At 36.1% G+C, this 13,635-nt stretch overlaps 1 protein-coding gene across 1 annotated transcript in view; it reads left to right on the forward strand.

The window, feature by feature from the left end:
• st6galnac3 (ST6 (alpha-N-acetyl-neuraminyl-2,3-beta-galactosyl-1,3)-N-acetylgalactosaminide alpha-2,6-sialyltransferase 3) overlaps positions 1–13,635 on the forward strand; it is a 51,304-nt gene that overhangs the window by 22,273 nt on the left and 15,396 nt on the right. The window contains exon 3 of the mRNA XM_007887267.2: positions 5,737–6,146. Within this exon, the coding sequence (XP_007885458.2) occupies positions 5,737–6,146 (410 nt within the window). The remainder of the gene's footprint in view (positions 1–5,736; positions 6,147–13,635) is intronic.

A 13,635-nucleotide genomic window follows, 5' to 3' on the forward strand; every position in this document is an offset into this window, starting at 1 on the left:
GGGATTTATGTATACATGATTAATAAAAGTTCTTCTCAAATCTGTGTAAGCTCATACATATACAATCTTGAGTTGTCAGCAACTCCCAGAACGAACAACTGGAGCTACTCACAAATGTCATGATGACTTGACCTCTGTTCCCGGGTGTGTAAATGATTGCAAAGCCATTTGAGTTGGAATCCAGCTGTCAAGATTATATTGAGGTAGTTTGACCACGTAAATGCAGATTCTGCAAATCCACGTGGCCTCTGCTCAATCCCTCTCAGGCTTCTTCAATAAACGATTTGATTCTCCCAAGAATTTTTAAGTAGATATTTTTAATGTTATTAGTTGGTTGCTTTCCTGGTTCTTTAATAATATTAAAACAGTAGGCAGGGTTTGGAATCACTCAGCGGAGACATGCATTTATTAATTTTTGCGTTCACACATGGGGTTAGTTGAACATGCATTCAGTTGCACATATACTCAGTTGAATACATTCGAAGCCACTTCTCGGTCTGAATTATTTAGAAAAGGAAATGTAAATCAGATCACTCACTCTGATCCATCAAAGTCCTTCCTTCAGAAGGAGTTTTGACCAAAGAGAATGAACCGTGGTATCAGATATTTCCTTTTAACATGATCATCTGAAGGATGTGGGTGTGTACCTGATGGATTCCAAGCAGTTTTATGATGAACTGAAGTGCCTTTGGCTAATCTCCAGGCTGGTAGCTGCTGAGTGATGTTCATTGCCAATTTCGGCAGAGCGAGGTGTTTCCAGGTTGAGGTCCAAGACATCCATCGTGAAAATGGCTGAACTAGAGTCTGAACCATTGGTACTTCTGGATATTCTATTATTCTAACACAGTGCCATCAGATTCTTTTACATTTATTCAGAATGTTCACAGTTCTGTAAAGTTGTTGGCCATCGTCTCAATCCAGCTCTTAATTGAGCACAGCATAAAGACAAATTTTTGTTCCAAACAACTCCTCCTTTCAGCAAGCAGGTTAACAGTGCTGAGCTGTAGAAACACTTCTCAAGTTCACATGGGAATACAAAGTTAATAGGCTTTATTCTGCTTCTAATTAATTGTTCTTGATATGGAAATACTTAACCCTGGTGCCTAAAATGAGAAAGTATTCAATTCCCCAGCACTAATATCTTGAAAAACATCTGCTACTGGCTAGGTAACATAGGAATCTGGCTCTCCAGCTGTTCAGTGCAATGTGTCTGACCATAAGCATGAGACATAAAATGGATTTGCCCAATACAAAGTAATCATCTCACTCTGAAGTAAACTAATTTCTCACATTCTTCACCTCTTTCCAAGTGTTGGTCTGATGACATATTTTGTATTGTTTCAAACCATTCTTTTCAGGGATCGATCTCAACGAACTGCCAGCTCTGAAATTTACTCCTTTGCTTTTATGACTCACTTAGACACACAAAGTAAGAGAATCTGATTTCTCATTCATTGCTGTGAGGCAACCAAGCTACATTTTCCTACAACTATTGCATGATACATCACACTATTACCTTTACTTTCATGTTTGCCATTGTTGATCAAGATACTGCAACTCACATGTGAGTGATTGTGGGGGAGATGAGTGTAAGCAGAATGATGTATTACATTCCATGTTTGGCATGAGATTGGACTTTGAAAGTTCAGTTACATTGGGGAAAAATGAACAGTTATGCTTGAGAAGGTCTGGTAGCAAAAGCTTGTAATAAAATACAATTTAGACCAGCAATCATAAAGAAAAGGAGCACACTCCAGAAAATTAGCTATTTTCTGCTATTATAACTCTTTCCTACTCTATTAGGAAAAGCTTTGATCATTTTATTTCAAATATATTTAAATTTGAAATTGCTTAAAACTTCAGTTTAGTTGAATGATAACATTTCTAAACGTAAGGGTGAAATAGTAAATTGTTGAATATTTGCTTTTTGTGCATGTTTGGTGTGTTTAGTGTTGTCTTCTCCCACTTGTTAAATGTACAAAAATGAAAGTAAGTGGAGGTGTTGTGTTTCAGTAATTGGTGAACAACCTGACTTCTCCAGTGTCCAATTTATTCCATGGACCCAAGAGAATGGAAGATGGTAAGTTTGTTAGATGGACTAAGAGTTGTCTTTGTGGTTTATGGTTTATGCATTCTAATCCCCTGCAGGAAAGTATATAGCTTTTGCATTCTGCACAACTGCACTTGGTACACACATTTTTAAAAAAATATTATTAAACAATAAGCCTGGCACTGGTGACAGTATGAGTAAGATGAAGGATTAATCACGAGAACCTCTTTCTGCTTGTGGAGGTGTAGGGGATGATAAAGCATGAATTTGAGATGTGATTAGGGGAGTAAAAGGAGAGGTTCTGGAGAACTTCTTCTGCCAGAGTATTGTCAGAGTATGAAATGATTTGCCAGAGGTGAATGTTAGAGCAGAGTTGATTGGAGGATATTTAAAATAGAACCAGCCAAACAAACACATGCAGAGGAAGAGTGTTAGAAGAGACAGAAAGCACAGGGAATTGGGATTAAGATGGATAGCTTCTTGGAGGAGCAAACATCTTAACAAAAAAATGCACCTAAAGACCTCCTTGTTATGTACATTCCTATGGTTCAGGAGTTCATGTTATTGATTTTTTAATAAAATCAAAATACAGTACAGTATATTAAAAGTTCCAAGAGGTTACTCAATGCATTTATTGTACGTGGGTGTTCATTGTTCTTCAACACCAACTTCCCAGGCAATGTCTGGATCAGGTCATCAGAGTGATTCCCCATTTATATTGCAAATTGCTGCCACAATCACAGATTGCAGTATAGAAATCGTGGGTTGAGACGTCTTGCTATAATAAAGCACCACAAATGGCAGAGTTCTTGTCTCAGTTTATTACAGAAGCTATTGAATATCCATGATGTTTCCTCTAAGTTGCTTTCATTCCGATCCTTCAGACATGCCATATTGCAAGGCTTGACCTTCAGTAATGAGAAATTGTCTTAAGTCCCATTGATGCACTTGACTGCTCAGATAATGCACTTTATTTAATGTCATTTGCCATCTGCTGTGAAACCTCCTCTGCTATGAAACCTGTTTTACAAGATTGAATGCATTTGATTTATGTATTAAATGTTTGAATGTGAACTCTGCACTAAAATGTATTTTTATGCCAATTAGAATTGTAAAACTAAAGGAAGGAAGCAAATTGGCATAAATCAATTACTTTATTTTTTTAAAAAATTGACATCTGCAAAGGTTAACAACAGGATTATCAAAGGCAAGATAATGATTATGCCATTCACTAATTTTAAAGACTGAATAATTTAGTTCAATATTCTCTGAACAATGCCACAATGACTTGATTTGATAAAAGAAGTGCTAAATTCTAGTAGTGTCATATATGTATATTATTGAAATTGTGTAGTTTTATGAACTTCTGTCAGTTATGTAATTTTCAAAAGCTTCATGAATTCATTATAGTTTGTGAATGTATACAATTGAAGGATAAGTGAAACCAATGAATTGAGATGAAACGATGGAGGAAAAATGATAAATCAGTATTCTACTCCTACACTATCCTGGAGCCAATCAATAGCATACAGAGGTTATAGGAAAACCTTGACATTTTAACACTATCCTAAACGTGAGCACCAGGTTTCCAGTGGTCACACAGACCTATGATTATTATTTTCACTCGTATACGTCTGTGGTGTGCCAATCATGTCAAACCGGAAAGCAGGTGTTCAAATGTGATGGTGTATTTTTCTGTTCAATTTGACTTTGAAAGGCTTTAAACATTCACAAGATATAATTAATGTAATAGCTGCACTTTGTAATTTGACAGCATTCTTAAGAAAATTACTAAATTGCTGCAATTAATAAAGCACTGAACATCTGCTGAGTTACCGTTGTTCCTTTTGGAATAGATTACATCATTTCACAGGCTTGATGTCAGATCTGTCTCAGCAGCTCTGGCCTCTCTTGTGAGGAGAGATCATTTCTGTAGGCATTAGGCTTCAGACATCCATTGCCTCCTTCCAATCTCCATTGTAGCTCTCATTTTCCTCTTAAGACACTCTTTTAAGATGCTGCTGGGTACATTACTTATTACTGGCCATTAATCACTTCAAGGTACATGTTAACCAATTTCTTTCCTCGATTTTATAATTAGTTGTAATAATTGTAATATTTCAGCAGTTTGGCTGCAGGTAGTGAAATGTATTGATACACAAACTTCTCTGCTGACTCTAAACAGTTTCTAGCTTGTCCACGAGCATAACAAATTGGCTTAGCTTGCTCTTAGATTTCTATGTAACTGCACTTCAATCTTACTTTCAGGAAATAGACAAATGTACAATAACTAGATCTAAAGCTTCTAATAAATGCGAGAGAAAAAACTCTTCTCCCTTCATGTTAATGCCATTGTCACCTCCACTATGTCCTTCAACCAGGAGAATGGAGTACTTGGACCCCATGAACTTCTCCACAGTTGTCACAATGCTTATGTCGATTGCGGTGGAATATCCCTCCATTGTAATATTTCTTTTCTCCAGAGATGGAGCGTTATATTATTGCATCCAGCAATCTGGTGAAGACTCGGCAATAACTTGCCTTTCAAAATTAGTCAAGTTTAATATTGATGTGGAATTATAAACCAGACTCATTCACTGGAAGTACAATACATTAAAGTGGTATCTATTAGAGCACCATAATCTTACTTTTGCTTCATTCCCCCAAAAATTTTAAGAGCTAAAGAATGACTTGGAATATATTTGGTGCTTTTGCTTCCAATAACAGATCTGAAATGGGTATGATTCACAAATCAGCAGCAGAACCTATTTTACAATGCCCCTTGAAATGCAATTTTAAATGTGTAAGATCATTATAACTATCATTTGGCTGATTTTTAAAATAACCATACTTGTTGAAATCATCACATGAATTGGCTCTGAGGAATTCTAGCTCCCTATGGTGTGAGCAAGATGAATTAACATGCACCATTGTAGAGACACAATCACTGAAGCACTCCAGGTTAATGATGCCAATTCAACTCGCTCACATTGTTTGGTTCAGCTCCTCTGATTCAAAAATTATGAGCATTAATTTTTGTCCTGTTAAATAAAGGAACACAAACTTACTGTACTTTTTACCTTTTTAAATGTGTTTTTTAACCTTTTAAAAGATGTTTGCGGCATTATAGCGGTTTATTTTCCCCCATCATCAAACTTACTGACCTACAGCACTGTACGGTTTAGAATGGGAATCCTACTTTACTGACAAGGAAGAAAAATCCACTCTCATCAGCAAAGGTCAATCAATTTCCAAATCAGGGTGAAAACATCCTCTGTGTTTATCTGTGCAGTTGTTGCCTGGGTTTTCTTATTGATTTCTCACCAGCTGTAAAGTTTTAATTATCAAACATTTCTATTTAATATGTGTAGATCACTTTTTCTGATGATGTCCAAAGCAGGATTAGGTAAATTAAAGCAGTAAATCTGTATAAGCTAATGTACACTGAATATAGTATTACAAATGATTGTCCTGCAATGATTACTTTGATAATAACAATATAGAATATAGAAAATATGATTAGCACAGTTATCCGATCAAAGCAGTGAGCATACAGCCATTGATAGTTAAATGCATGTATGCGCAGTGTCTGTTTTTTAAGCGCTCCCAAGATGCTGCACCGCTATATAAATGCAAGTTGTTGTTGTTATGGAAACTAAATGTTGGCAATTGTCTTTCTTCTGCAGCCGCTGCGACTGAACTGTAATACCTGCAGCATTGTCTCCAGCTCTGGACAGATGCTTGGACAAAAGATGGGCCAAGATATTGACCAATCCACGTGTGTCTGGAGAATGAACAATGCACCCTCAAAGGGATTCGAGACAGATGTTGGGACAAGAACTACTGTCAGAGTGGTGTCCCACACAAGTGTTCCACTTCTCTTTCAGAAGCAGCAGTATTTCTTTGGGGAAGCAAATGACACTGTCTATGTTATCTGGGGGCCTTATCGAAACATGCGTCAAGACGGGAAAGGAATCATTTACAATATGTTGTGGGAAATTGTGAAGAGTTACCCTCACGCAAAGATCTACGTGACAACCGAGGATCGCATGAACCACTGTGATAGGATATTCAAACGGGAAACTGGGAAAGACAGGTACGATTTGTTTTGCAGCTTTCTCACTCAAAGTCTAGAGTCTGGGACCTCTCAATAAAATGTTCAGCTGACGCATAAGAGCGTGAATAGCATTAACTACAAATGGATTAAACACTTAAATTAAGATTTTATGTAGGCGGTTATTGTTGTACTGGATATTGTGTCTGTTTTGTGCTAATTCTAATGTAATGACACACAATTCTTAAACTTAAATACTTTGTATAATGGTGAGTACAGTTTCCAGATCAGAAAGTATCAACACTGTCCTTGTTGCTTGTCGAAGTAGCTTATGCAGGATATATTTATTCCGAAAAACAAAGCGATGGCACAAGAAGAAGGTTTATTCCTTTGTTTCCTTTAATCGGCTCCAGTGTCAAATTGTAGAATACTGCTACCAAGGAAGAGGTGAGTCAAGGAGAAAAAAGCATAGCACAAAATGTATCACTGCTAGGTGTATTCTTGTTTTTAAAAAATTGTCACTCCCAACAGCTTTTGCCCAGAGGGGACATATAAGATCTCCTTCAAGAAAATGATAATTATTGTGTTGTTTTTGGCATATGTATTTGCAGCAGGCAGAAATAAAACAGTTACCCTAGAGTCAGTAACTGAACATATATCAGAACATATTCTAGAATCATGCCCTTCGTATGGTTCTCCATGTTGCACCAATGGTTAGTGTTATTAAAGTGATGGCACCACAAATTTACACCAAACAAAATGATAATTATGATTTAGCTATTAATCCAGTGCTCAATACAATATCAAGCCATATCAAATATATCTTTAGTAGCTTGGATATGAGATGAAATCTAGTATCTAACATAGACTCGCCATGCAGGTAGTCAGCAACAGGCAGTAGCAACCAAAGGTTGTCACATCACATAGTTGAGTAAAAATAAATTAATTGATATTTTGAATATAATATTTTACAGATTTTTCCCCCAATGCACTTACTCTGCAATAATAATTCTATTTTAATTTTTAAACCGGTTATGGTAATTTAGACTATTTTGATGTTGGAGTATGTATTAATCTAATCCCTATGTAATTTCATTAGAATGTTTTGTTTTGAACATTTTTGCTAAAATTCTCACTTAGTTCTAGTTTAATGGTGTGAATTTGGAAGATTGGCATGGGTAAGTGAGTTCCCTCGGAGTGCATCAACGCCATGGTTATGAAAGCTTTGGATTTGTTAGGCTTATTGTTTGCTAACGCCTATATTTTTTGCAGAAAGAAATGAGCAGTAATAATTGAACAATTTACATAATGAACTAAAGCAGATTTATAAAGCAAGATCACTATGAGCATGTAGGAATAGAAGTTAGCTATACTTTATATAACTCATTGTTTTACTTCATGTTTTTCCCTCTCGGCTGCCTTTGATTTTCTCTCTTCATTTTGTACTCTCTTTGCTCTTTCCTGCCTTTGATTTTCTGTCTATACCTTAGCTAAGAGTGCATACTCTTGTGCTTTTTATCTACTGCTTCTTTCATTTTCTTTTAATCTTCGATTCCTATTGCTTTTCATTTGTTGTGCTTCTTTTTACATCATCGCCCAACACCCCCCCCATCTGACTCATTCAATCTGTACATCAACCCTCATCATCTAGGACCTCTTCGTGTTGATATTGCAGAGCAGGTGCCTGCAGACCATGGACAATCTTGTGGTCATCTCGAAAGTGAGCGGGATAAGATCCTTCTGTTACGTTGATGATTTCTTGATGGAGTCCTGTAGCTCAGTGGTTAGAGCATTCGCTTTGCAAGTGAGAGACCTGGGTTCGATGCCCAGCAGGGTGAACCTTGGGCAAGTTTCTTTACTCCACATGCCTGATAATAATCCCTCAAGAAAAAAACAATAATAAAAAAATTGGTCATTTCAATCCACAACTGTTTGTGGGACATTGCTGTGCGCAATTGGCTGTCGCATTTCACCAACAAATATACAGTCAATTCACTTTACAGTCTATTTTGTGAAGCGCTTTGACATGTCTACAAGACGTGAAAAGCGCTATATCAAATGCAAGGATTATTATTATTATTTGGTAGATTAATAAGATACTTAATTGATGCTCAGGTTTAGAGACAAGATACTCATGATACTAATGCTGTTTGAAATAACAAATATGGTATAAGGAACACTCAACTCCTGTTGTTTAAGGACTTGTGTTGCGGTAATATTAGATATTGGTGTCAGTGTGCGAGATGAAAATATTTTTTGAAATGGCTGGCCCAGTCATATTGAAAGTCTCTTTTAAGACTTTGCAAACTAAAGCTTTCTCAAGAGTTCAAAAGATAAATTTCTGCTTAATTGCTCACTATTGGAGTCTCCATTTAACTAGTCAAACCCAAACTGTATGGTCTGATTCCCCACTTGAGTAGCTGGCAAAGCTTCCACCCCAGTTTACACCTATTAGATAACCAGTGAGAAGTTAATAAATAGATTAATCTTCCAAACAAAGCAAAGCAAATTTGTATGGTAGCTTCTTGAATAACTTGGAAATATACACTGAATAAATTAGAAATATTGTCATTGGATTAAATGGCTGCAATGGTCAAAACTTCTGTTTAAAACAAATATGCTAGAACTGAAAAGGTCATAGTTATTGTACAAAAGATCAGGAATTTGATATTTTATGAAATGTACATGATAAATTGCATCTCAGTTCTGTGTATTGTGGAGTAATGTAATGTGTCACAGGTCTAGCAAAGCTGTTAAGATAATATATATTGTTTCATTTTTGAATGAAGACATTGAATTTTGAGATTGTGTTGGAACATTGATATGAATGGAAACATATTCTAACATAGATTAGATGTGTGACTGCTATGAATAAGTAATGAGTTAAAATGTTTTGCCAGCCAGACCCCTATCTAGCAAATCAGAAGAACAAGAATAGATTTAATTTGTTTTCTACAAGAATTTAGTTCATAAGTAAAACAATATAAAAAAAAACATTTTGAGGTAGAACATTTAATAAACATGAGTGCTTTTTCTCTTTGAAGTCATAAAATTGCTATGGTTTTTAGGTCTTTATTAGTTGCTCCCCTCTAATTCTCACTGCTTTGGAGATTAAGAAAAATATATTTTCTGTATCCCCAAGAAGGACCAATTCTCTGCCAAACCGCACGTTAACAGGTTGCTGGTAGCAAAATGCTCCACTGAAATGAATCGTGCAAAAGATGATTTAATGAAGATATCTGTAATTTAATACAGCTTCTAAAGTTAAACACATTTGAAGAAGAATTAAAGGTTTAGAATATTATATGACCATCACATGCACATGAATACATATCACACAGTAAAATGAAGTGATACCTCAAATGCAAGATTAAATGGTAAACACTGAATAATAAATTGACCGAATACAAACTTACTGTTTTTTTTAACTTGGAAGATTATTTAGTGTAGGAATTTTAGTGTTAATTTTTTTTAATAGTCTCAAGAGATAAAACTGAGCAATTTACTTTATTTAGTCCTTAAAGGCAACCTGAAGTTGATCTGTATGTAGCCATTTAAAGATGAATGTGTCCAACTGGAAAAGTAACAAAATGCAAAACGGCAAAGGAATGTCAATGGGAAGTACAATTATAGCTGCCATTGAAACCAACCTAAAACTGTAGAAAGTATTACTTGGTGCAGTTTAACTGTTGCAGAAGCCAAATAGTTGTATCATATCATGGTGGTCACAGCTACGATGACATTGTGTCTTACCAAACAGAGGGGACAGGCATTGTCTCAAGACAGTATTTGCTCACATTAAGAAGCATAAAATATTTTTGCTGCATGTCAAAAGTAATTCAACTTAGTTCAGTGTATCCAAAGTAGTTAAGATAATAACTTATCTCTTCTCTTTGACCGTGCCTTCAGCTCCCCTCTCGACTCTCTTCCTCCTCCTCGCTCCCTCCCTTCCCTCCCCTCACCCTGACCATTTCCCCCCTCCTCTCTCCCTCCCTTCCCTCCCCTCACCCTGACCATTTCCCCCCTGCTCGGGTCATGACCCAACTGTGCAGCGCCTTGGGACGTCCTCCTGACGTGAAAGGCGCTCTATAAATGGAATCTTGTTGTTGTTGTTGTTGTTAGTGTCTTTGAAGAATAAATCCAAACTTCAATTTGATACCGTTTCCTTATTGCTTCCAAAAAAAAAACCCAAAGAATAAAAGGCATAGAATAACCAATCACATATCAAAAATAAATGACTCCTTTAGTATCAGTTGGCAAACTCTCTCATATATCTAAATAAGACATGCATAATATGGCATACAATTAAAATAATTTTTTTCAACCTACTTACGGCAGAAATGGTACAATTGTTGGTAGCCAGTTTACATACCGCAATGTCCCACAACAGCTGTGGAGTGAGTGACCAATTTTTTATTTGGGGGATTGTTGGCCAGGACACCAAAATAAACTCACTTCTCGTATCAAACAGTGCCATGAGATCTTTAGCATCCACCTGAACAGGCAGATGGGGCCTCAGTTTAATGTCTCATCTGAAGGACAGCACCTCTGACAATGCAGCAATCCTTAACCTAACCCTTCAGTATGCTTAAGGGGAAAACACAATCTCCCCAGCAAAGCACCAAAATCAGAAAACATGAGAAATGGCAGAGAGTAAACATGAATAGGACTGTACTGCAGGTAGTAATAAGCTCTTTGGGTTCTGATTAATTAAAGATGCTTGAGTTTCACTCAGTTTAAGACACATTAAAATGCCTCAATTGTGTTAATGACTGGTAATATATTGCCGCTCATGTTTTCATTCCAAGTGTGTATCATTCTGAGTATTAATATGAATGATTAAAGAGTAGCTCTTGGAAACTATTTGAAAAACCTGCTTTAAAAGCTTGATGTTAAATTAGGATAAATGGAGCCAATCACGACCCATTCATTTCATGGTATCCTGATCACTACTGCATGATGCTTAATAATTGCTCTATTTATTGAACATTTGAGCACAGCTTTCCAAGTTTAGCTTCAAAGTAGTCAGCATAATGTCTCTGCAACTGAATATGTGTGATATGCAAAAATGTATTGGTTTAAATGTATTCAGGCTTGTATAAAAAGGGGCATATCAATTCATTCCAGTGCTTTTATATTCTGCAGGATTATTTTGCACTTCTAATGCTCACTTTTATTTCACGTTTACATCTTTTTTAAATTGAATGGTTCATGGAAATACTGACAAATTTTAGAATTTCATAAGATGTAGTCTGAAAACTAAGCACCTAATTAAGCATCTTATGCACAACTGATCCATCAGGGCACAAATGGGCTGCAAATAATGGGACTGCAAAATGGAATGTGTCTGTGACTATCAGTAATAATCATATACTACATTTTCCCCTGCAATATTGCCAATCACGTCCACATGTATTCAGGTGTATGTCACACTGTTCACTTTCACAGTTATTTGTTCTTAAAGGAATTCTGTAACATCTGTGACGAATAAATCACATCTATGGGGTTATTCTTCATGGGAAGCTAAAAATGTCATAAAGCAGCACATAGAACAAAGAGATGCGTTGTGATCTGGAATCAAGCTGTTACCAAAAACCAAGCTTTATGTCTTAAATAAATGCATTCTTTTATTATTTAGGCATTTATTTTTGAAATTCAGAAAGCCTATTTTATGATGAATACTTATATTGCCAAGATCACAGTCTGGATATCTAATGCTACCATCTGGTATTACCTAATTATCAGTCTTATCATTTATGGTGCATTTATACTGCTGGTCTTCATGATTTTTCACAAAAATGCAGTGAAAGCTCAAATTCAAAGTCATTTTGATTAGTTTCATCTCATTTGGGCTAGGTTGTAAACTATGCTATAGTTTTATTAAAAAGTTAAAATTTCACATGTATCCCTGTTCAGAGGAATTCATTGAAAATCTTGACTGATAATTGTGTCAGTTTTGCAACATTCATAGTCGGCCAGATTTTGCAAAGATGCAATAGAACAAGAGATTTGAAGTCCCGATGAGAAAGCCTATGTGTTTGTGCTCCTCCAGGTAACAGTATGAGGTAACAGAAACTGCACGATTCATACAGAATAAACAGCTCCTGCAGATATGCTATAAGTAGAAATTCACTCGAGGGTTGGGATGATTGTGTGTAGTATAAGAATGAAGCTTGAACTCTACCAAGTACTGAGGCAATATTACAACCTTGAATGCACTCCAAGACATTTTAATGATTGGGCAGTTTGTTTTAAAGCTTTCTTGTTAGTTTTATTTCCCGTCTTTGTATTGTCTATTGTCATCATATCGCTGGGGTTAGGGTTGTATATTTATCTGTATGGCTCTGCATTACATGGCATAAACATAATGCTAGATCAAAACTGTTAATGTGTCCATTACAAGATAAGAAATAATTACTTTTGAGGAGGTATGACACTTATGTTTTACAGATAGAAACCATTCCTGTAGAAGGCCTGGTGTGCACCGAGACAGATGAACAAGAGGATCAAGTTTAGGGTTGAAAAGGGTATTTTTAGAACATACACCAAGAGACAAGGTGTATAGTGGTCTTGTCATGCTGCATACAGTCCTGGTCACTGTAATGTAAGGTGGCTTAGACGCAATGGAGTGGAGAGCAACTAAGATAATTTTAGAATACAGAAAAACGCTATCAAAAGTTCTTCAGGTTTGAAACGATATGTCTCAGAGTGGATTTTATAGAGGCATACAAGATTTTAAATGAGAAAGTAGACCCTGAACGTTACTTTCGGATGCTCCAAGACAGCAGAACAAAAGGCCACAGGTTTAAGGTTGCAAGTTGCAATTATAAGATAGATAGCAGGGATTATTTCTTTATTTCTATCTATATTTTATCTACGACTCACTTGTTACATGCAACAACAGCAACAACAAGATTACATTTATATAGCGCCTTTCACGTCGGGAGGACGTCCCAAGGTGCTGGACAGTGAACAGCATTTAAGACTCGAGCTGTAATATTAATTGTGGAGACCTACAATCTTTTGTCAGTAAATACTGTGTTGGCCCAGTGCTGTTTTCCTGATCTGGAAAGTAACATTATGAATTATTTTGTTTTGCCATTGTTATTCAGTGATTAATTATTAATCTGAACTCCATTCTTACAATCCAATACTAATTGGTTGCTGACCCAATTGTACAAAAATATCTTATTAAGTTCTCAACTTCACAGTCATAAAGTAGTATATTTATGTAAAGCATAAAGAAAAATTAAGAGAGCTCTATTAACCAAATGAAATCCTAAAGATTTACTACAGGCATGTGCGTGTCACCGTAGATCTGCTTCACTTCAATTGCTTATTTAGACCTGTTCTGGAAGCATTTGATGAGAGTTGATTTACAAAAAGTTATCAGATTAAAGTAGAAACACTTTTGGAACTGATGAATTCTTTATTCAGTAGTAAATAAAATATTACATCCCCACCCCCAACCACCCCTGAATTGAAATGTTATACGTGATGGGCTAGAGTGCCAGCACAAGTGAGAGTAGAT

Source organism: Callorhinchus milii, unplaced genomic scaffold (genome assembly GCF_018977255.1).
Source record: "Callorhinchus milii isolate IMCB2004 unplaced genomic scaffold, IMCB_Cmil_1.0 Scaffold5, whole genome shotgun sequence".
In the NCBI taxonomy this organism is placed as follows: domain Eukaryota; kingdom Metazoa; phylum Chordata; class Chondrichthyes; order Chimaeriformes; family Callorhinchidae; genus Callorhinchus; species Callorhinchus milii.